Source organism: Ornithodoros turicata, chromosome 3 (genome assembly GCF_037126465.1).
Source record: "Ornithodoros turicata isolate Travis chromosome 3, ASM3712646v1, whole genome shotgun sequence".
NCBI classification, from domain to species: domain Eukaryota; kingdom Metazoa; phylum Arthropoda; class Arachnida; order Ixodida; family Argasidae; genus Ornithodoros; species Ornithodoros turicata.
The window spans coordinates 12,200,566-12,223,525 of record NC_088203.1 but is presented as its reverse complement, the minus strand read 5'-3'; the positions used below and the strand labels follow the sequence as shown (position 1 = coordinate 12,223,525).

General features: G+C 47.8%; 1 protein-coding gene across 1 annotated transcript; it reads right to left on the bottom strand.

Annotated features, from left to right (window-relative positions):
- Window positions 1-1,474: 1,474 nt before the first annotated feature.
- LOC135388096 (uncharacterized) lies at window positions 1,475-22,431 on the bottom strand. Its single transcript, XM_064617417.1, has 9 exons — window positions 22,315-22,431; window positions 19,277-19,456; window positions 17,201-17,408; window positions 14,653-14,806; window positions 10,486-10,616; window positions 8,333-8,459; window positions 6,077-6,271; window positions 3,175-3,336; window positions 1,475-1,725 (listed from the first exon to the last, which is right to left on the bottom strand). Exons 2-9 carry the CDS (start codon window positions 19,452-19,454, stop codon window positions 1,498-1,500), a joined length of 1,383 nt encoding a protein of 460 aa, XP_064473487.1. The 5' UTR covers window positions 19,455-19,456; window positions 22,315-22,431; the 3' UTR covers window positions 1,475-1,497.
- Window positions 22,432-22,960: the final 529 nt, after the last annotated feature.

The following is a 22,960-nucleotide window of genomic DNA, read 5'->3' as shown; positions in this document are numbered from 1 at the left end:
AGATCATTTCTTCTTTACGCCTTTTTTGATACTTATGCTGTCACGAAAAAGGCGCACGCCTCCAGTTTTCAACAAATCAGGGCAGATAACGATATCACTCGAGTTTATGGTGTGCTAGAAGCGTGCTATGCGGTGAAGTTCATTTCTAAGCGTGTACAGCTGACTTACCTTTCAGTGACTTTCTTTCTTCGTCTTTGTCTTTATTTGTCTTTTTATGTGTTTATTCGTCTTACTTTATTTACTTTATTTGTCTTTGTATGTGTTCCAGCCAGGGATGGGCAGTATTTAAATACATTGTAATTAAAATACTATTTAAAATATAAATACATGTATTTAAATTTAAATACATTATATTTAAATACCAATTTTCTGGTATTTATTCTTGTAAATACTTTACAGACTCATATAAGTTGCCCTGCATTTGACCTTTCGGGAAGAAGGGAGAGTTTGGGGTGCAATTATGCCGGGTTTGCGATAGCATGCGCATGCGACAAACCATTTTAGATAGCGAGTTTTTCACTGTTCTTGCGGACAACGGTCGCGACTACCCGATTACATTGTTCTACGAAGCATGTTCGTCAAATTTAATACAAGCATTTGTTCATCGGCACCTGTGGAGATGCTGTTCTCCTTGGCGAATCTGATTGTACGGCCGAACAGAAGATGCCTAAAAGAAGCAGTCTTCGAGAAATTTCTAATATTAAAATCGCCACGATTATCTAACAAATAAATGCTACTCTTTCTTGCTGATTTGTCCTTAATTCCAGATGACATCTCGCTCACAGTATTTATGGTAGTAGTTACGGTATTTAAATACTCATGTTGAAAACTATTTATGAAGAGTATTTAAATACCCCTGTCAACAAAGTATTTTGTATTTATATTTAAATACTCAAAAAATGTATTTATGCCCATCCCTGGTTCCAGCCCATCATGACCCTTTTTAACCTGTTGCCTCGGATTTGTGCATGGTCCTGCATTATGTGCTGCACAAAATAGGCTCCTCCTCCCGTTTTCAACAAATCGGGGGCGAGAACGTTGTCATTCGGGACGGTTGGCTAGGGGCGTGCTATGTGGCGAAGAGTATCATTCGTGGCAATGGTTCACGCACAGTGTGCTATGTAGTGAAGGTCTGTTTTTAGAGTGTATTGAAAGAAAAGTAGGACCGAGCGTCGCGTCCCTCTCAGAGACCATCGTAATCCCCTCAAGACCGTGGCTTTCGAGCACGACCTTGTTAGTCTCTAGCTTCGAGCGTAGTTCAACTCTACCAAATTGGTGGCGCTGTCGAACACTGACGATTCATTTGTTTACAAACAGGGCGAGTTCTATTACTACGGAGCATACTCAGCACTGACATGGCTACAGCTCACTTTAGTAATAGCTGCAGCACGGACACCCGTTTCACTCCCCATAGACAAGTTCCCCAGTACTTCTCACGCTGGACGCTTTCCATGCAGGGATGCAGTTTCTAGTGTAGACTCGGCAGGGATTTTATTTCTACAATAGAAGATGACGTTGCAGAATCTTCCGACTGCTGACCGTTTGGACAACACACGCGAACTTTACGGTGTCGCAACTTTGTGTTTGGTATGCGTATCCCTTAACAGCACGTATGAATCCATACGGGATCCCATCGACGAAACAATAGCCCGATACATCACTGAGCTGCAGGTCGAACATCACCCAGCCTCCGCGAAAGCCATAGTCCCTGTATGCCATGCACATCTGAAACGACAGCGACATTAGGTGATGCTGGTAATGCGGTTATAGCTCAATGTTACCGATTGGTCCTACAGTCACGCGATCGCCAATCAGCGCCTCGCCTCACATCAAGACCTTGTTCATATTTCGTTTTTGGTGCTCCATCAGCGTGAAATCGTAAGATGCGTATATTAGCTTGAGCCCGCAAATTATCGGGGCTTCACATGGCGAGCAGCACTGTGCTGCACAAAAGTGCAACGGAACACGCGCCGGCGCATTCCTTCCTAGCAATGAGACGCTAGCAGTGAACGGTACCGTATACGTCCCATTCCAGTCCCATACCTGTCCCATTCGCTGCTATAGCGTGTCACTGAGGAAGGCATGCACCGGAGCGTGTTACTTCACGAGGCCGACGTATTTAACGGCAAGAATGTTGGAACTCGTTGGTATAGTATGGATGCGAACAAACAGAAGTCGCGTTGTCTACGAACAGCGGTCATGTTCTTTTATACTCTATTACACATGCACAGATTCAACGTGTCACCAAAAGGCGCACGCCCCGCGCCTTCCACAAATCAAGATTTAAAAAATTTATAGCGCACTGTGCAATTGTTGGCCTTCAGCGTGCTATGGGGTGAAGCTGAGGTGTGGTGAAGAAATGAGCTTCACCGCATGGCACGCTCCTAGCCAACCAGTATACCGGTAATTGTCTGCTCTGATTTGTTGAGAACTGGAGGCGTACGTATTTTTATGACATGAACAGCATAAGTGTCGCAAAATAGGCGTATACATTTTCAACAATGCTTTACAACAATAACAACTTTTCAATACGTCCCGTTTTGAACAAATCAGGACAGACAACGATAGCATTCGAGAGTACACTCTTAAAAATGAACTTCACCGCATAGCACGCTCCTAGCCAACCATCATCTCGAATGATATCGTTGTCAGCCCTTATTTGTTGAAAACGGGGGGGGGGGGGGGCGTACGCCCCCCATTTTCAACAAATCAAGGCTGATAACGATATCTTTCGAGATGATGGTTGGCTAGGAGCGTGCTATGCGGTGAAGTTCATTTTTAAGAGTGTACACTGTCAAAACGGAACTTCACCACATATCACGCTCCTGGCGAACAGTCATTCCGAATGATATCATTCTGTCTATTGATTTGTTGAAAATGGGAGGAGGCTGCCTATCTGTCCCCCCTGATTTGAACGAATCACGGTACAGAAACAGAACCATATCATTCGGTATGGCGGTTGGCTAGGAGCGTGCTACGCGGTGAAGTTCATTTCTAAGAGCGTAACCACACGGCAAACTTACTGCGTTAAACGGAATGGCATTTAATTCACCTCCTGACCAGATGGTTGGTTAGGAGGTGATTTAAATTCCGTTTCGTGCATTAAGTTGGCCGTTTGGATATGCTTTTTTCATGGGCGATTACGTTTGGAATAAAGTGAGGCGACGACCTTACTTTGAGTCTCATGAGCCTCACGCTATCGTAGCCGCCGGTCCATTCCGGCCAGCTTGAACGTATGATTCGTGACAGCCTTTTTTCATCGCACAAGTCTTGATTGCCAACATATCTGTCATCATGGTAGGTTGAGTAGTTTTCTGAACCGCTGTTTGCACATGTCTGAAACGATAAGGATTAATGGCAGCCGGTGCCCACAAAATACTGACGCTATTCAACTATACGCTCCACATGTGCTAACCTAACCTAAGTTACACGTTAGGTTTTTTTTATCCTTAATCGGGGAGGTTCTTTTGTTAGTTATTTGATTTCAATTGTAAGTACCCCTCAGGCCATATCACTATACAGAGGGGAGTGGGTTAACATATCGAACAAAGCAAATAGGAATAACACCACAAAACCAGTAAATGATGAATGTTGACGTGAAACAGGCAATACCACTTAGGTAATGATACACGATACGATACAATAATGTTTACTTAAATTATGATGACGTCAGGGGGGGGGGGGTCAAAACTGGCTGACGTCGATTGACAGTGAATTAGTACTGCCTGTTATTAATAAAAGATAATTCATTTCATTCACAAACCATTCAAACCAACACATCATATCCGTCACAAGTTATTCATCAGTTGCAGAGCTGAGCGAAAATGCCGAAAAATTGCGAGATGTGATAAGTCACGTGGGATGGCAGTTCCAGTGCCTTCATGTTGGCGGTATAAATGAGTCCCTAGGCCCTAGTTTTACACTGAGGTATACCAACTTTGTGGATATTAGAGAAATTCCCAAATCCGCATCCGTGGTAGGTTCTGCGAATCCACGAATCTTACGAACCTCGAATCTTTCGAATGGGAAAACACTTCAGGGACAGGGTACAGGGAAAATGGGAAACACTACCGAAAAGTGTCCTAAAGCAGAATAAGAGTAGTAAGGGGGGGGGGGGGGCGTATGCCTTTTTGTAGCAATTTGGATATATGATAATTACTTTTACCCACTTTACACCCTTTCTACACTCTTAAAAATGAACTGAACTTCACCGCGTAGCACGCTCTTAGCCAACCATACTCTCAAATGATATCGCTATCTGCCCTGATTTGTTGAAAACGGGAGGCGTACGCCTTTTTGTGACACTTATGCTGTTCATAATTGTCACAAACAAGGCGTACGCCTCCCGTTTTCAACAAATCGGGTCAGATAACGATATCATTCGAGGTGGTGGTTGGCTAGGAGCGTGCTATGAGGTGAAGTTCATTTTTAAGAGTGTACTCGTTACTCAATTACATTTGGAGTCGATTAACTGGTAACTAATAAATTCGTGACGGAAGAATTTTTGCGTAGAAGTAACGGTAACGGTAATCAACTACTTTGTTCCAGTAACGGGCACACAGTGGGAGGCGACTGCCCTGTTTCGTGTAGAAAGGTGAGTGCCCGTGGATGGCCTCGGAACATTTTGGGATCAATACCAAAAAGTGCGCCGTGGGTGTTGATTATAGAATTCGTTACCTGTGCAGAAGGAAAGCCGAAACAATTCTTTTGAACGGTTATTAATATGTGTGTAAGTTCCAAAGGCACAGAAACCACAAGGGAGCCCTCAGAAGGAAATCAAACGCTCAGCGCGAAAGTTTGTTCGTCGCAGCTGCTCGATCGTACACTCTTAAAAATGAACTTCACCGCATAGCACGCTCCTAGCCAACCGTCATCTTGAATGATATCGCTATCTGCCCTGATTTGTTGAAAACTGAGGGCGTACGCCTTTTGCTGTGACAATTATGAACAGCATAAGTGGCACAAAAACGGCGTACGCCTCCCGTTTTCAACAAATCAGAGCAGATAGCGATATCATTCAAGATGATGTTTGGCTAGGAGCGTGCTATGCGGTGAAGAGTGTAGCGCGTGACCAGAGCAGGCTTGATATTTCACCCAGCAGTCGGTTGACGGGCGTCCATAGCAGCCAATCACGGCGCAGAAAGTCAGACCCGCTGTGCACGCTGCAGCGGGATTTGCGCTCCTTACGGTTCGACAGGCGTATTTTGTTCACAGTGCGTGGCCATAGCAGCCTATCACGGCGCAGCAAGTCAGACCCGCTGTGCCAACACCACCTACACTCTAAAAAATGAACTTCACCGCATAGCACGCTACTAGCCAACCATCATCTCGAATAATATCGTTATCTGCCCTTATTTGTTGAAAACAGGAGGCGTACGCCTTTTTTGTGACACTTATGCTGTTCATAATTGTCATAAAAAGGCGTACGCCTCCCGTTTTTCAACAAATCAGGGCAGATAACGATATCATTCGAGATTATGGTTTGCTAGTAGCGTGCTATGCGGTGAAGTTCATTTGTAAGAGTGTAGATACAGAAAGCCTGCGCGCTCGTCGACGTGACGTAACAGCCAATCACGATAGTGTTTTGAACGGCTGTAGCCAATCACGAACGCACTTTCAGCGGTCGTGCCCATGGAGAAGAACCACTGTCGTCTGCGAGTTAATTGAACGTCCCCGCGTACTGAATGAGAAAACTTGGAAATAAAGCGCAAAACGGCCTCAATCTTTCTCAAAACTGATTGCACTTGCACTTTGTGCCTAAATATTTAGGTCTGCAGGTTCGAGATGACCTGCAATCATTTGAGGGTTCTTCAGTTCGTGGAACAGTGAATCGCGGTAGCAGACGAATTTTAACTTTATATGCTCACTCTAGAGCGAAGGAGGGAGAGGAGGCAATGCGCAGGTTTTCTCTATCTAGGTGGCGCTGGCTGTGCACACAGCAGCGGGATTTGAGCCCCATGCGGTTTGACAGGCCTATTTCTTCACGTTGCATGGCCATGCAGAATTTTACGCAGCGCGATGTTCGCTGAAACCACCTGGGAAGGACACCGCGGGTGCTGCTGGCCACCATACTTACATAGCCCACAATATCGGACGCTTCTGTAGCAATGCATATCCGATTGTCATCGAAGGAGATGGGCTTTCCACGGTCACTTTTAGCCGGTATCTGGTTCGGTCCAAATTGCGCCCACCTTCCGTGCGCAGTAAGAGACAGAAGCTGGGCCACGTTGGCAGGTATGGTTAAGCGATTTCGCAACTCCAGCGCTTTCACCTGCATCATTTGAGGAGAATCAGTTATGCTCCCGGGGCTGAATGTGAAGGGAGGGGGGGGGGGGGGGGTTTGAAGGGTGCCCACGAAGTGACGAGATGCAGAGCAATGGAAGATGCAGTTACGTTGACACCGATACACACTGAACGAGATTCGTCCGTCGCAGGTTTCGCCATTTCCTTCTCTCTTTCTCAAAAGTGAAGAATTGTTTGCGGAGGCCAGTGGGAAGTCGCCGCGCCTCTTCAGGGAAAGCGCAAACTGCAGGTTGCTTCACGCTTAACACCCTTCTGATACACGGGCAGTCCTCAACGACCACTGAAGCCAACGGCAACACGTGCATTTTCAAATGCTTTTGGCTTCAATACTTTCGATGACTTTCAATGGCGGCATGCAATGTATGCATGGAAAGCACCGCAAACCCCTTTTTTTTTTCTTTTTACTGCACGATCTGAACATACTGACAACAGTAACTATATTTCCTGAGTGCATTTCCTGGAACACAACTGGCTTACAAGAGTGCCCGAATCAGGGGGCTTAATCGCTTCATCGTTGTTACGGTCGTTACAAGCTAACGAGTGGCGCGAAATTCAAAAAGGTGGGCACGTGACACATTGCGCGTGACGGCGCGTGACCACGGCCTTCACGTATCGCGCGAAGAGCGCCGTGCACGTGTTCTATCACATGCCCACCTTTTTAAATTTCCCGCCACTCGTTAGCTTCCCGCTTGTAACGACCGTAACGACGATGAAGCGATTAAACCCCCAGGTCATCAGAGCACTTGCTGCCGAATGCTATCTGCTAACGAGGCGACAGGTCGACTCTCTATGTGTCTAGTCGCGGGCCGGCCACGTTTTGACCTGCGGGTTTTTTGCTGGGTTTTTACTGGGTTGTTTTCTGACACGCAAGATTGAAGCCTCTTCTGCACCAGGTCAATGCACTGCACTTGTACCTTTTTGTGGCTTGTAATCCAAGTGCCTAGTTTCCCAATCCTAATCTTAACCCACATTTCTTTTTCCGAGCCTTTCCAAGCTCCTACACTAAATTACCAGCTTAACTGGCTATTGCATACAAAAAGCGTAGAGTTTGTTTCTACACAACTTGTGCTCCAAGGTCCCCGCGCGTGGCTCAAAGCGATGGCGGCATATCAGAGTGCGGATTTCTGGGGGATTTCTGGTCACCCCCATCGATGTGTCGACGACTCGTGTAGACTTCTGTACGCTAATTGCACGAGGTACCGCGCGTTACCCGTTGAGAAAAACTGCAAATACAAGCAATAACCGAGCGACTGAGTTTTCGCAAAAATTGGCTCTATACGGCACTTCGGGATTTCCGGATAGAGCACGTCTCACGTCTCCCATTTGCGAGGCCCCCGCCGACCCTGCCGCATAGCCCTGCCCTGCATAGCGCGCTCCTAGTCAATCACCATCACGAATGATATCGTTTTCTGTCATTTGTTGAAAACGGGAGGCGTACACTCTTAGAAATGAACTTCACCGCACAGCACGCTCCTAGCCAACCATCATCTCGAATGATATCGTTATCTGCCCTGATTTGCTGAAAACGGGAGGCGTACGCCATTTTTGTGACAATTATGAACAGCATAAGTGTCACAAAAAAGGCGTACGCCTACCGTTTGAAGGTGGCCATGTTCTGCATGCATGGCCAGGTGTACGCCTTTTTTTGTGTCAAATATGAACATGTCACGAAAAAGGCGAAAATCAGGCAAGTAGCCGGACAAATAACAAATCAGGGCATATAGCGATATCGTTAGAGATGGTTGGTTAGGAGCATGCTACGCGGTGAAGTACACAGTATGCTTCCGCTCATTTCCGTTCCGCCCCAGCGCTCGTCCATGTTAACAGGTGTCGCCATAACAACGGCAAACCGCGCACTTCCGTTGCGCGGGCGAAGAGCAGGCGAGCCACAAGTGAAAGGATCTCGTATGGAAAGTGCCGTAACTTCGTGACGCGGGAGCGCAGCGTGAAGAGATTTCGACAGAGATTGGCACCCATAGGTCTACATTCCAACCATGATTTGATACACAACCCCTTTAATAGTACTTACAAATGTCGGCTGATCAGGCATTGTTGCGTCGGTCCACATTGACGGAGCAGATACCCTACAGTTGTATTTCGTAATGTCTGTTCGAAGGTAGGTCGTCAGGAACAAAATGGCATCTGGCTTTACTTCACTGTAACACAAGCAGAAATTTATAGCACTGCAGTAGTATGGTACGCTATATAATTCAGGAATGCTGGGCTCGTGCTGGTACAGGCTATTCCTGAATTTGAGCTTGATTGAGGGCTCTCTCATTTAAAGGTTAGTTTGGTTTAGTTTAGTTTAGTGACGGCGCTTGCTACAAGGCCCAGAATGGTGGTGTAAAACGTCATGTAATAAGCTCACACATAAGATCGCACACGAGTCCCCATACGAAGAAGAATTCACTATACTATTTGACGTAGCACTTAGCCCCTACGAAATGCGATGGCATTGCAGCAGACGAATGACACGCTGTGACCATACATGATTTGCGTGCGGCTCAACATAAACCCTAAACATAGGTGTCCACGGGCCTCGTTGCAGAAACATTGGAGTCTGCAAGCAGCAGTAGCGGCGGCATCACGCTGGGCTTCTGTACGCCGACGTTTAAGTTTGAAGTGCCACGACGTGTATACGAAGAGCGTCGTCTTCTCATGTCTCCTTGGGAGAAGCTCCTTGGGCCACGAGTATAAGCTGACCATCGCAGTGCAAAGTGCACTGCGATGGTCAGCTTATACTTCGGCATGATACCGACTGACTGAATTGTAGCCTCAGAGTTCTCGCAAACGTTCCACTGACAACATTTATTTTCACGTCCTTCGGACAGAGACGGCCAGTCGAGTTCACAGCGCGCACTATGCTTTTCGCCGGTACTGTTCCATGGCGTGATACGCGCGCGCACGCGCAGCATGGACTAAAACCGATGCACGAGCTGAAACGACTTTCACTGCTTAGCGCCGAAGTTTTTGATTGTAGCTTCGTAACGAAATCAAACTTTTGAATTATGATAACAAATAGGAATTGACATAGCGTGGAACGTGATTTGAAGTGTTTTTGCATTTTAGTGCCCCTTTAATGTAAATAGATGGCCCTACGCTTGTTCCTCAGATATTTCTTCCATACTGCCTACCAGCAGCCATGATTGGACCGCATTCTTGACCTCGTCGCAGCTGAAGTGGCGGCCCCAACGAACGCCGTCAGTGGCCCGAAAAGATGGAAATCCCTGTGGGCGAGGTCTCGACTGCAAGGGGGATGTGGCAGTAACTCCCAGCCAAGTTGTCCTGTAGGAGGAGGACTCCTTCGGTGCACATCCCTGAGAACCTGGCAGTAATATGCACTATTGATGGTGGTACCACTAGGCAGAACAACGCCAGCCTTGTCCCAGAAAACCGTGGCCATCACCTTACCCGCAGACGGGGGATCTTCGGAACTTCTTGACCTGGCGAGCCCGGATGCTTCCACTGTTTTGATGCGCGTTTAGACTCAGGAATGAAATGGTGCACCCACGTTTCATCGCACGTGATGATCCGATCAAACAACGGCTGTCCTTCAGTGTCGAAAGGGTACCTTAGCTCTTGGGAGATTTCCAGTCTTCACTGCCGGTCAAACACAGAGCGGCCTCGGGTCCCAACGGCCACTAACTTTCCCAAACTGGAGGTGTTCATGAATGATAGCGATCAACGTTCCCACAGAAAGGTCCGTCTGTCGAGCCAGTTCGAGACATGTTATCCGTCGGTCCTTGAGGATCAGGCGCTCCCCAAGTTGGATATTCTCAGGAACACTGGGCTCTGAGCCACCTCGGCCGGGACCGTCCTGCACTGATGAACGGCAGTCTCGGAACCGTTTGCACCACTCAAACGCTTTGCTGCGGCGTGCGTGCGTGCGTGCATCGTGGCCATACTGAGCAAGTCTTCTGTAAATTTCAGATGACTTTACGCCTTCATTCACGAGAAACTTCAATTCGCTGTTCGATGTACGCGCTCACCTCGTTGTCGGCCATCTTGTCCAGCTAGTCTCTTCTGTTTTGCACAAACTTTGGACCACCACGTGGTGAACGCGGAACCCTGTCGCGTGTGAAAATGACAAGTAACGCGAGCCATTTGTACACTCGAACACCCCTGTATATGAGCACCTACTTTAGCGACCTACTATACATACTATAGCACCTAGCGACCTACTTGATGATCCGTTGGACGCGATCTTTGAACGTGTCACCCGAGTCTCTTCCGATGGGGGAGACACCAACGAATATGTAGCCAAAGGGGCCAGTTATGGTCCTTCTGTTGTAATCCTGGATCGAGCTGAAGTTCTGCATGATAGTGAGTATTCACTTAGATATGGAAGATGAGTAAATGAGCAGAGGGAAGTAAAAGGACACAGCCCTGAACGCTTTATTTCACGTCTTTCATGTTACTCTGAAAGCGCTTCGTACGCGTACGCTCTGTGGCAATGGTTGGCGCAGAGCGTACTAAGTGCGTGTATGTTTGTAAGTTATGGTTTAGAGTTACATTTCTCCAGGCACAGTCTATTCACCATGTTACGGTGGTGGTGCTGCTGGTAAAAGGGCTCGCCGTTGTCGGCCTCACATAGGTGGGCAACGTCACGACTGACGCCCTGGGATGTGCGTCCTGGGCAGACTTCTAAGGGAACTGGGCACACATATGTCCGAAAGCGTTTGAGGAAAACCCAGGACAGTTCAGCCGGCATGCGAGCGAGCTGGCTACATATATACACAACTATAGCTGCCCTGGTGCCAGCTTTCATCCCCCACGCTGCACTCCAATAACAGAACTTCACCACATAGCACGCTGAATGGCAACCACTGCGTAGAATGATACCACTATCGCGCCTGGTTAGTGGAAAGAGCTGGACGTACGCCTTTTTTGACAATTAACGAGTGTGCAACAACAAGTCGTACGCCTCACTTTTTTTTTTTTTTTTTTTCATTCGGAGCGGCTAGGCGGCTAGGTGCGTGCGGAGGAGCTGTTGGCTAGGAGCGTCCTATGGTTTTGAGGGTAACAAATGTCCGTGAAAATCCTGCCATAACGCTGGGTCGTTTATACCAGCGTCTATCGGAGGAGAGGGCACAGTGAAAGGATTTCTCAGCACGTTATCTGGAAGAATGATCAGTGTTTCACTCCCCACCGCTTATGGGATACCGCCTCCGAACGAAGCGAAGGCAAAATATACTGTTGAATCCATGGCTGAAGACTAAGATGGCCTGAAGTCATCGCCTGCCTCCCCCGCACGTGACAAGCATCTCGTTCATGTCATTCATGTAACAAACACCAGACTTGTGCCCGTTACCGAAAAAAAGGAACTAAATATCGTTACCCGTTACTTCAGGTAAAAGTAACTAAATACGTTACTCGTTACCAACATACAAAAGTAACGAGTTCTCGTTACTCACAGGTAACGAGTTACTTTTACGTTACCGCAGCATAGTTAAGGGAGCCAACGAGCATGCCGTCACCAGCCTTCAACTCTTTATTAATGAGGAATTGCACTTCAGAAGAAGCTGATACTCGAAATTTGTCGTCCGTCCTTCGTGTTCCGTGTCTCTCGGCCCATTACCATGAGTCTATATCAGTTTGCCTGGACCTTCTCCCTTGTTTCCGAAGTGGGGGTGATCGGAGATTACGAAAACACAAGAAAAAACACTGGTTTTCGTGCCACCGATCGCCAACGGTTCCCAAAAACAGACGAGGGGCTGCGAGCGTTCAGAAGCTTAGCAGACAAGAAAAGGCTAGAAGTCGAAACGCGTTTTTTGTAGCCATAGCACAATTGGTGGCCATTCTTGGGAAGGAGTGATGGTCGGAGATTACGGAAACAAGAGAAATGACGACAACACATCCAGCGAGGGACTGCAATAATGCTTTGAGTCACACGTCACGCATTTCAAATCTGCATGCATTGCGCCACACAGAGTGCCGAAATGTGTTCCCCCGCGCTGAAGAAAAGGAACGAGTAACGTCAGTAACGAGTTATCAGTTTTTGTAACTGATTCCGTTACTATTACAATTTTTTAAAAGTAACTGAATCGTTACTTCGTTACCAAAAAAAGTAACCGTTACCAAGTAACGAGTTACTTGTAACGAGTTAGGCACAACTCTGACAAACACATAGTCAACCTGCCTCGCTGTCTCGTCTTCCTCATACTTTTCAGCTGTATTCCCGCTACTGCACCCTCGTCGTCCAGGCATCTGATAGCTCTCTTAAAGGAAATAAGAACTGCTACCCGCAGGTACTTAGTTCCGAGTGTAATAAGTGTTCTTCTATGCTTCAGTTCTATTCAGTTCTATGCATTGTTACGTCAAGGATTGTAGCACCCAATCAGACTCCAACGCGGAGGTACGCGTAAACACCATGATAGGCAAGCCTGAGCGATGGGCAAGAACACGTAAACAAACACAAACACGAAGGCTCAAAACAAGCAAGACGTTTAATTGATAACAACGAACTTCATGAACATGTAGACGGTGCGAGGGAAGACAGAGGGGAATAGGGAATTGATGACAAAATGAATTGAAGGAGGTCAAAGGAGGCGCTTGAAGGCCGGGTGGATACATACAGACGGCACACTAATACAATTGCCCACACTCTGTATGGCCAACGCTTCGCGCGTAAACAGCTAGGAGGTACAGCTTTTATATTTCTTTTTTAAACACGACGCCTGTTATTGTGGGAAATTAATATACAAATTTCCCACAACGGATAACAGACTCCGTGCTAAAAAATAAATAGAAAAACTTGTACGACAACTAATAACTTCACGCAAGCGGCATTGCCTTCCAAAGAGAAAACAGATACTATTATATTGCTTGTCTTCCGGCCTTCTGCACATTCGAGAGCCCTGCTAGCCTGTGAAACGAAATGAAGGGGGCGGTGTAAGGAGATTTGATTCTATTACGAACACAAACAACGTTGACTCCAGGAATTGCTCTGAGTAGAACTTACTATCAATATAGTACAATCTGTGTTTCTTACCGCGTTTGCGTTGAGACGTTCAGTAGATAATCGGAAGTGAAAATTCCCCAGTGGCCACATAACTGCGCGTTTCTTCCCATGTCTTTTGTGTCTGTGATAGGACCTCCTCAGGAGATCTAGACGTCGATGTCCCCAGGAGACTGAGGCTGGGGCAAGACTAGGCGGTTACCCAGGTTCGAATCCGGGCACTGAATACGGTTTTCTTGGGTTTTCTTCAGACGGCCTTAAAACGTCGGCACAGTTCTCTGCGAAGTCGGCCAAGGATGCACTAGTCCCAGACCATTTCCGTGAGAAGCACAAATAAAATGCGCAGGGTGCTTATGCGCAGGGTGCCAACTGGGCATGATTCTGGTCATCAATGTAAAACCTCATAGCTCCTGTATCAGCACTGTGGTTTCAGAAACCAAAATATTGCACTTTTTAGAGTGTAGCACGCCCCTATCATACCGAGTGACGACGCTCTCGTCCTTGATTTGTTGAAAACGGGAGGCGGAGCCTATTTTGTAGCCCTAATGTCGTGCATAATTGATACAGGCTCCGCCTCCCGTTATGAACAAATGGGGAGCGAGAGCATTGTCATTGGGGATAATGGTTGACTAGCAGTGTGCTATATGTGGTGAGGATACGGACCTATCACATTGATCTGTACAAAAGGTATATCACAGAAAACAAGTTCAAATCGCCATTTAAAGCCGACACAGGTCGGTAGACTACACTCTTAGAAATGAACTTCACCGCATAGCACGCTCTTATAGCAAGCCATCATCTAATGATATCGTTATCTGCACCGAGTTGAAAACTGCGAGTCGTACGCCTTTTGTGTGTGTGACAATTATGTACAGCGAGCGAGCGAGCTATGCGGTCCGAGTGTAGCTTTGTAGAGTTCATAGACACCTTAACAAGTAGCCCTCTTTTCGCGCAGGAGGTATCTGGATATTTAGTGAAATAAACCTCTCGGCTGTCCTGTCCAGCTACGCCGAAAACTGCATACATAAAGTAGTACGCATTGTGGAACGTTTTCATGTTTCACTATGTAACTACACGGTTCAAACATAACTTCACCACATAGCACGCCCCTAGCCAACCGCCGTTCCAAATGATATCATTCTGTGTCCTCGTTTGCTGTAAATGGGGAGGGACATTATGCTTGTCCCAGATAAGCTCCTCCTTTGAACGAATCACGAAACAGAATGGTATCATTCGGTATGGTGGTTGGCAAAGAGCGTGCTATGTGGTGAAGTGTACGCGCAACGACGAGTGGGCCGGCATAGTTTATTTCCCCGCACTCGACACCTGGCTTTTCACCCGCACAACGGCTATCTGCATACTGCGACCTGCGACGCACACACTTGTCGTACCTTGAGAAAGCCAATGAACTGAGTCACGTCCGCATCCGACATCGCCACCGTGATGTCGAAGTCGAGGGCGCTGTAGTCGTACACCTTCTTTTTGTAAAGATCCGTAGTCGCGCTCATGCTGCTGGCCAACTGGCCGATAGCATTTTGTCGGATTCTGCACAGACGCACATGGCGTTGAAAATCAAGAAAAAACCCATTGGTAGGGGAGATACATAACAGTGAGGAATATAGCCACTCTTAAAAATGAACTTCACCGCATAGCACACTCCTAGCCAACCATCATCTCGCATGATATCGTTATCTGCCCTGATTTGTTGAAAACGGGAGGCGTACGCCTTTTTTTGTAACACTTATGCTGTTCATAATTGTCACAGAAAGGCGTACGCCTCCTGTTTTCAACAAATCAGGGCAGATAACGATATCATTCGAGATTATGTTTGGCTAGGACCGCGCTGTGCGGTGAAGTTCATTTGTAAAAGTGCAGGAACAAAACGTGGTCATCAGTGGTCTGAGAAGGATCTTAAAGTAGCGCCGAAGTCATTTTTAACACCCAGTTTTCTTCCTATAAAACTGTTAAGTAGGCCAGTAAGATGCACCGCGCAAAGTAATTTACACCACAGAGTCATAATTATCGCAGATATTGAATTTAAAATACGCCGCAAAAAGCGACCGTGCGCAACGGTGGTGAAGTGCAGTATACCAGCCTGTGATCTGCCTGGAACCTCGCCCTGACGCTATAAGGAGAACGCTCACTAATTGGCCTAGAGAAATGTCTGCTACTCGGCTGTTCGGGGTTCTGATAAAGCATTTCTCCTTGCTCGGTAATCCTTCGGCCGCTCCTTCTATCCCCAATTCTCCGGGAAAACTGGCAAAACAGGTTTACGGCGGCAAAGGGACAAGGCGCTGACCCCCACTGACCGACAAACCAGAACGAGTCTCAGTGACGTGCCATCATACCTCCTCATCCTCGTTATAGCTGGAGTGGCGAGTTAAGGGTAAACGCGCGGAGCTATGTTTATGCGAGTTTTTTTTCTAGGAAACAAATTGCACACATCAAAACCTTTCGCGCTATTCGGTATAATGATACACACACTTTCATCAGATGTCTTAACCTGATTTTTTTTTTTTTTTTTTATGGCCCTCTGTACTCCTTTAAGGCCTGACACTTTGTACGGACATCAGGATGTGCATGTGCTTTGCCTTGTCTCTACACATCTCATATCTATGTGTTCTGTGTGGCAGCTACATGGTGCAGGCTTTGCAATATCAGGGGGGGGGGGGAATCAGACCCTCGGGTTAGGGGGGCGGTTCCTCTGTCGAGTGGAGTGAGGGAAATCCAATGTATAAACGGAAGTTTTGGGGAGAGGATCGCCCAACCGCCCCTTCCTGGATCTGCCACTGTGCAACATATACCCCCTGTATAAATGGGTCGGAACACATCACAAGTGGCTTCAGACTATGCAGACTACTAGAACACTAAGGGCACGTTCACACGAGGGACCGCACAGGGGAGGAATCTGTTTTGGCGCGGTGAGGTCACGTGGACAAAGGAGCCCCTCTCCCCGCAGAGGATTCACACGGGGGACCAGCAAACCATATGCATCCTAGGTAGATCCTGGCGGTATCGCAAATTGGATGTTAGGATATCCACGGGAGCTTCACAGAGAGCCCGTTTACGTCGAAATTACGTCCTCGCGACTGCCAGATTCCTATACTGTTTTCGCATCCCAGATTCCGCATTCATTTTCGATATTTGGATGTTCAAGGGATATTTTAAAATGTATGCTGTTTGTGTTGAATCAGTTTGCAATTGATCGTCTACTATAGCATGTGCCGCACGTACTAATAAAAAAACCTTTGGCCGCAGCACCATCTGAAAGCAGTCTGTGCGTACAATAGCGGCAACACTGCCTGACCAGCGTAGGCGCAGTAACCCCATAGCGAGCGGGATGCTCAGCGACCTTTCGGCCGTAATTCAAGACAGGGTCCACGGATGCAGACCGCTAAACAAATGTATGAGAAACAAGGTCCCTTTTGGGCCCCTCCACCGCGCACGTGGATTTGAAGAAGAGATACCAGAACAAGCATATACTAAAACAAAACTGAAACGTTCATTAAGTGTAGTGCGGCCTATCAAGTTTGTCACGTTCCTGACATTCCTTCCTGGCAAATCGATGGCCATGTGTGTCGATATTTGTTTTCTTGCTTCGTAAAGAAGAGTTTTTTTTATTACGCGGTTCTTCGGGTCCCCTCTGCTTCTGCGATTAGAGCTGTAAAACGATCTGTCGAAAGAAAAAAACACTCGAAGACGCTGCTCCGTTTGGATCCATCTCGGAGATGCGTCCCTCGTGTGAAGCCGCGCAGCTCTGAGGGATTCCTGTGCTGTCATTAGCTCTGGCAGCGGTTCCTGCACCCGGAGCGAGTGCCAAACTACTGGAAGGGTCCCTCGAACACAGGTATTCCTCAGGGCCGTAAGGGCGGTAAGGTTACACGAGTATGCAATGCATAACTGAGTCAATGCACAAGTCGGGAACCCATTAAGACTTACTCTTGCGCGATATCAATGCCACACCGTGTCTTGGACAACTTGGACGCAAGGGCGGTGAACCTGGTCAAAACTGCATCAGGTGGTGCCGTGAACGGGGTTCGTGCAGGCCTGTACATCAAGAAGAGGCACAGACCATCCGGTACGGAGGTTGGAATCGGATCCAACCGTGCGTGGCTGACTGTACAGATCAGCGGCTGGGAAGGCAGAGCTGTAGAGTCAAACAAATCAGTACTGACATTATGTTCAATAGAATACATGACATTCTCGGGTAGACATAAACAAGCCCCCATCACAATTTTCGGTGACTCGAAGATATCCGGTCCTTCCGCGACTAACCACCACCAGCCAGCTCGGAACCAGCCACCATGCAGAATGATATCTTTCACTTTCCTGATTTGTTGAAAATGGGAGGCGTACGCCTCTGTGGCAATTTGAATTGCTACAAAAAGGTGTATACGACCCTCTCTCCCCTCAAATCAGAAGCGATATAACTGTATGAATCAGCATAGTAGTTGACGCAGAGAGTGTTTGCTGCGAAACCGGATGTCATTTTGGCAACAAACCGAAAGTGGTGCAGAAAGGCATACGTATACGTCCATCCACCATTGGGCGCGTTAGGCAGGCTCCCGAGCGCCATATCCCAGGTTCTCAGGGGAACGTACCCTTGGTGTCTCCACTTAATGGTGTTTGTGAGCCTATCCGGAAGCCGAGCGCCAGAGCCGCTGAGCGCGCGCCACCTATCGAGATTTCTGTCGTCTGCTTTTAAGTAACTATTTACCGCCGACATCCGATGATTCCAGAAACACAAAGAGCATGGGCGGTTGCAACGTGTTGCAACGGTTGCGCCATTTCGAAAGGCAGTACACTGGAACATGCGTCACGCTCTGGAACTGGCCCCGCTCTTCCCCAGCGTTCCCTGGCTCCCCAGCACCGAAGAAGGGGTGCGCAGCCGGGAACGTGCACCGGAAGTCACTTTGGAGGTGTTGAGTGATTTAGTGATTAAGTTTGTGATTAAGTAGTGATTAAGTGATTAAGTTTGGAGGTGTTAAGAGGGAAAGTTCCCTGAGCACGAACCTAACGCGCCCATTGTCATCTCAACTGCCGGAAACAATTTTGACCTTCCACGCGCATGGGAGCTCGCGAGACCTGGGGCGAATTACTGGCCACTAAAAAGGAGGAGGAGGTCACTCGAAAAGCTCAGCAAGCACACCATGAGTCCCCCAAATAACTTTATCCTCGTCAGTATAGCAATCTTCCACGCGGCGTATAGTGCACAGATCACCGTCCTCGTCTTCTACGAATGTAATGCTAAAATAAAATACGCAATTAATCCTCAACACATGTTTCGCGTGAATAGAAAAGGAGACAGCTCCGAGCACCGAAGGATTCTCTTCGAGCCGATGACGGCAGCAGACAACACCGCACTGCATTCGCAGTGGCTGATTCGTGTCTTACGTGCTCATCTATGTGAACAAAATTTATATTTCTTAGAGGTAAATACAAAGTAAGTTAACGTCGTTAAATTTAGGCTTTTTGCTTGACAGACTTGCATGCTCCTCGTGCTGGCGAGGCTCGCCTTCCCAGCGGAAGACGGTGGCACTTCAGACCACGGTGGTAGAAGTGCTTCAGACCGTGCGTCGGCAGCACGCGCTTGCCAGACGGTGGGCGTTGACACGTTAGGCCGACGCAATGCCAGTAATCCGCCCCAGGTCAATCGCTCCTTCGGAAACGTTCTATGCTGCAATACCCGGATTTGCAGCTTTCGGAAGGACTCTTGTCCCGCTCTTATTCCCAGAGAACCAAAAATGGTTTCCCATTCCAAGTATACCCACGCGCAATGCCCCGTGGGTTCCCCGCATACTATACCTTCAATTAGACGCCACAAATGCGAACTCTTCTCCCGCGTATATAGCGATACACTAGCCAAACATCGCTGTGGTACCCGCAAACGCTTTGTGACAAATAAGCGTACGCCTTCGGTTGCCAACAAATGACGTAACACACCACTGAGAAAAAGTGCGCATTCAAGCATTCATCAAGCTTCGGAAGCGTGTCGGCACCGCACGCAATACCTACGATGCTTAACCGTGTCGAAGAGTGGCCATGGGGTCGTCGTTGTCGGGGTCGGCCCCGGCGCTGGCGTCCCCGCGTTATCCGAAGGGGGCGGCGGTATGGAGTATGGAGGATCGGTGGAATCCTGTCCATCCGAATCAGAATCGTCATCGCCGCCGCCTCCTTTTCCTTTACTCATCATCGCTGCAGGCACAAAGAACAACTGTCACAACGACAACGTACAGCGCACATGGTCCATGAACAGGTCCGTGAACAGGAATATTTGAACGGAAAAGCAGCTTGACGGGCGGATTTTAAGGCACTAAAAGTGGGGTTATATGGCCAAAAATGGCACTGAAAGAGGCCATAAGCGGCACGAATGCCCTCGAATAGGCACGATCAATATTTCACTGCCAGCACCAAGAGCGATGCTGCCAGCATTGGATACAGTGGCAGATCCAAGTGCCCCTTATTGCCTCCTTATTGAAAGCATGAAGAGAGCAGAAAACAAGCAAGCCAGGGGTATCCGTCGGGAACACGGCAACATCACCACCAAAGTACGTTTAAGTACTTTTTCCGTAACTGCTGTTACCAACCATTTTCTAAAACGCGTATCTGTACCTGCAATTTAGTTTTTTTTCAATAACTCCGTACTCTCAGGAAAGTTACTTCTTCAGTCTAACTCCTATGTGAGTGCTATAGGTCTTGTGGTGGAACGTTACACAGTGATTCTAATGAGAAAGCTAAGCTCCTGCTGTTGAAAACTAATTTATCAGCATCATCAGCTTGACTGCCAAATGACTTTCAGAAGCTTTTTTCACAATTGGGTGATTTCACGCCGAATGAGGCAGGGTGTTCCGGTCGACCTCGTCATTTTTTAACATATGTTTAAGCCTTGTCCTTAAGAGGCATATTGGCGCTGAAAGTAGTTGAACATAATTTGTGGTTATTTTTTAATTTGTGGGCATATTTAGCAGATTTTTTTTCTTTGGCAATGCTATCCACCCCTGACAATATATGGCGGAAAAAAAGAAAAATTCAGCTGAACATGTCAAATAGTTATGAAGATACGTGGCGTCAAGGAAGTGCAATGGTCGGAATGCCCACATCTGAATGATAATAACCACCAAGTATTTTCAACTATATACTTTAAGCGCCAATATGCCTCCTAGGGAGAAGGCTTTAATATATGTTTGAAAGAAAAAAATTGGAGAGATCGACCGGACCACCCTGCCTGATTCGGCGAGAAATCACTCAATAAAACGGTTCAGAAAATCCCAGCGCTCGTTGCGCATGCATTGCATTCTGGGTGCTTGCTGAGCGGGGGAACGAAGAATAATCGTTCACATTTCGCTTTCGCTGACCTCGACACGTCGTGGACAATGAACCGGTAGGGAAGAAATCGGAACAGTTAGTTAACTCCCACAGTTCAGAGTGACGCTAAGCACTCTCGGATTTTCTGAACTCTCCTATTGCCGACAATTGCTGAAATAAATTAATTGCAGCAATCGTCATTTATATCAGCATTAGTGGTGCTGTAATGAGTAAAATGACCACGAGGAACCCATTTCCGCAAAGAAAACGTTACGCAAAGAAAACGTAGTTAACGTTATGGAAATTTCGGAGTTACGGAAATTTGGAAATCAACACTGCAATCAAATAAAAATGGTGGCACATGTTCCTGGCAGGAAAAAAAAATTCCTTGACCGCATGTCTCTCCGCTGCGTACGTTATTCACTACTAAAGGGCAACCTCCATGGAGCGAATGTACAGCGAAAATGCTGCGAACTTCGCTCAGCGTCGGACGCCCTGCGCGAGGCGTCAAAAATGTGAGCGTCCGCCGCCCATCTGCCCATGCCAGATATTTTCGCCCAGCGTCCGCGATTCCGGAAGCGCCAACTGCAGATGAACCAATCAAAGTGCACTTGCGCTACGAATCTACGCCAGATCGCCTGCACGTGGTCGTCTGCTCTCGTGAATTATCGTTGTCGTCCTCTTCTTGCAACTGGATGCTGTCTTCTGCTCGCTGTTTCGCCAATAGAACGTGAGGCATTCTCTGCCAAGAAACATGTTTTCTTTTCGCAGTAGTGAATATGCTTTTCGGTACGTTACTGGGCGCAACTTTTCAGACAGATGCTGGATTTAGTTGCAAAATTTGTTACATTAAATGCACTTTTTCGAGCAATTGATTTCACTAAGCTTTCACCTTATACCCTGGCAACAGTGACATCACAGCATGACTTCCCGACGCCGTCCGCTGGTTTTTCGCTCCATGGAGCTGGTGCCGGCGAACAACTGGCGGCGAAACGCGCGTGGCAGTCTGCCGCGCGAACTTCGTTGCAAAAATTCGCTCCATGGAGGTTGCCCTTAATTCCTATCATGGCTGGTGGACCACCCTGTGTAGCGGCGGCGTCCATGTAGGGGGGCTGGCGTCGTTCTCGCATGGTGTGCTCCACAATGGACCTTTTTCACTATGACCTATGCGCATGCGTATGACCTTGAGGCGCCGGAGAGGATTAATCATCTCCGTCTTTACTAGATGGCGCAGTATGGGGGCGACAGAAGTGGGGACCAGCAGGGAGACAGCACGAATGGCGCGACCTCGTTGGCCGGACCGGTTTTTGCCCTTTGTGCTATCCACGTGAATTCGTTTTGACGCGCGCCGAGCATGGTTCATTGGAGAGCCGCTAGGGTACGAGGGCCTCTCTGGGGCAAGCATAATGTGTCCCAGATAGGCGCGCCTCCTCCCGTTTTCAGCAAATAAGGACACAGAATGATATTCGGAATGACGGTTCGCTAGGAGCGTGCTATGTGGTGAAGTAACTGTTTTAACAGTATGATAACCGTATCATTCGGGGACAATTGACCCTTTTTCACATACGCGTCGTATCCTCTCGCCTCGTCGCTTCTCGTTCTTAACCAATCAAGGGTCAGAACGATGTCATTTTGAATGGTGAAGTGCGAAGTTCTGCTTTCAGAGCGCAGCAAGTGAATGAAGCAATTCAGTCGAGCAATCACTAGTTCGCCACTACAGCACATACACAGAAGGCTTTCATACTTACTGGCGGCTACGGCTGCGCCTCCTACGAGAAAAATCAGGAGGATCCCTACGCCTAAAAGAAGGAACTTCTTCTTGCCCCTGTAACGAGAGGAGTCACAAACGGTCGTTGTGAGAGCATAACGGCGATCAGACCTCTCCCTTTTTGTAAACAAATGACGTCAGAGTGCTTGACAGCGCCACCAATTTGGTAGTTGAACTACGCTCGAAGCTAGGAGGCGAAGAAGGTCGCGCCCGAACGCCACTGTCTTGAGGGGTTTACGATGGTCCCTGCAAGGGACGCGACCTTCGGTCCTACTTTTCTTTCAATAGGAAGCAGCGAAAGAGATTCGTGGAACCCAGCCCTCTCCTTCAGATTTCTTTCGGTTCCAGTCTGTCTACCAACGTCTTGATGACGTTCCTCGGGTAGAGGTTTATTCCATTGGCTCCGGAAAATGCTTTAAAAAATTGCCACTGCGAGGTCAGGCGTGGACTGTTCAATTGTGAGAGCACCATCAAAGCCTTTGCTCGAAGGGGGCAATACTTTTCCGCCAGCCAGTTCGGATAGGGCAAGACGAGTGGAACGAGACAGCGGAGAACAGGTACGCGGGCCACAAATGGGTGCGGGGATATACTGGATCATTTTGAAGTTCTTCCGGTAGCGCCAAAAT

Excerpts from the sequence above, each read along its gene's own strand:
- LOC135388096 (XM_064617417.1), bottom strand. The coding sequence starts at position 19,454 with ATGATGAGTAAAGGAAAAGGAGGCGGCGGCGATGACGATTCTGATTCG. Across the intron at positions 17,409-19,276 it reads CTTCGACACGGTTAAGCATC|CTCTGCCTTCCCAGCCGCTG; the intron begins GTAGGTATTGCG and ends TTGACTCTACAG. Across the intron at positions 10,617-14,652 it reads AGTTCATTGGCTTTCTCAAG|AACTTCAGCTCGATCCAGGA; the intron begins GTACGACAAGTG and ends ACTATCATGCAG.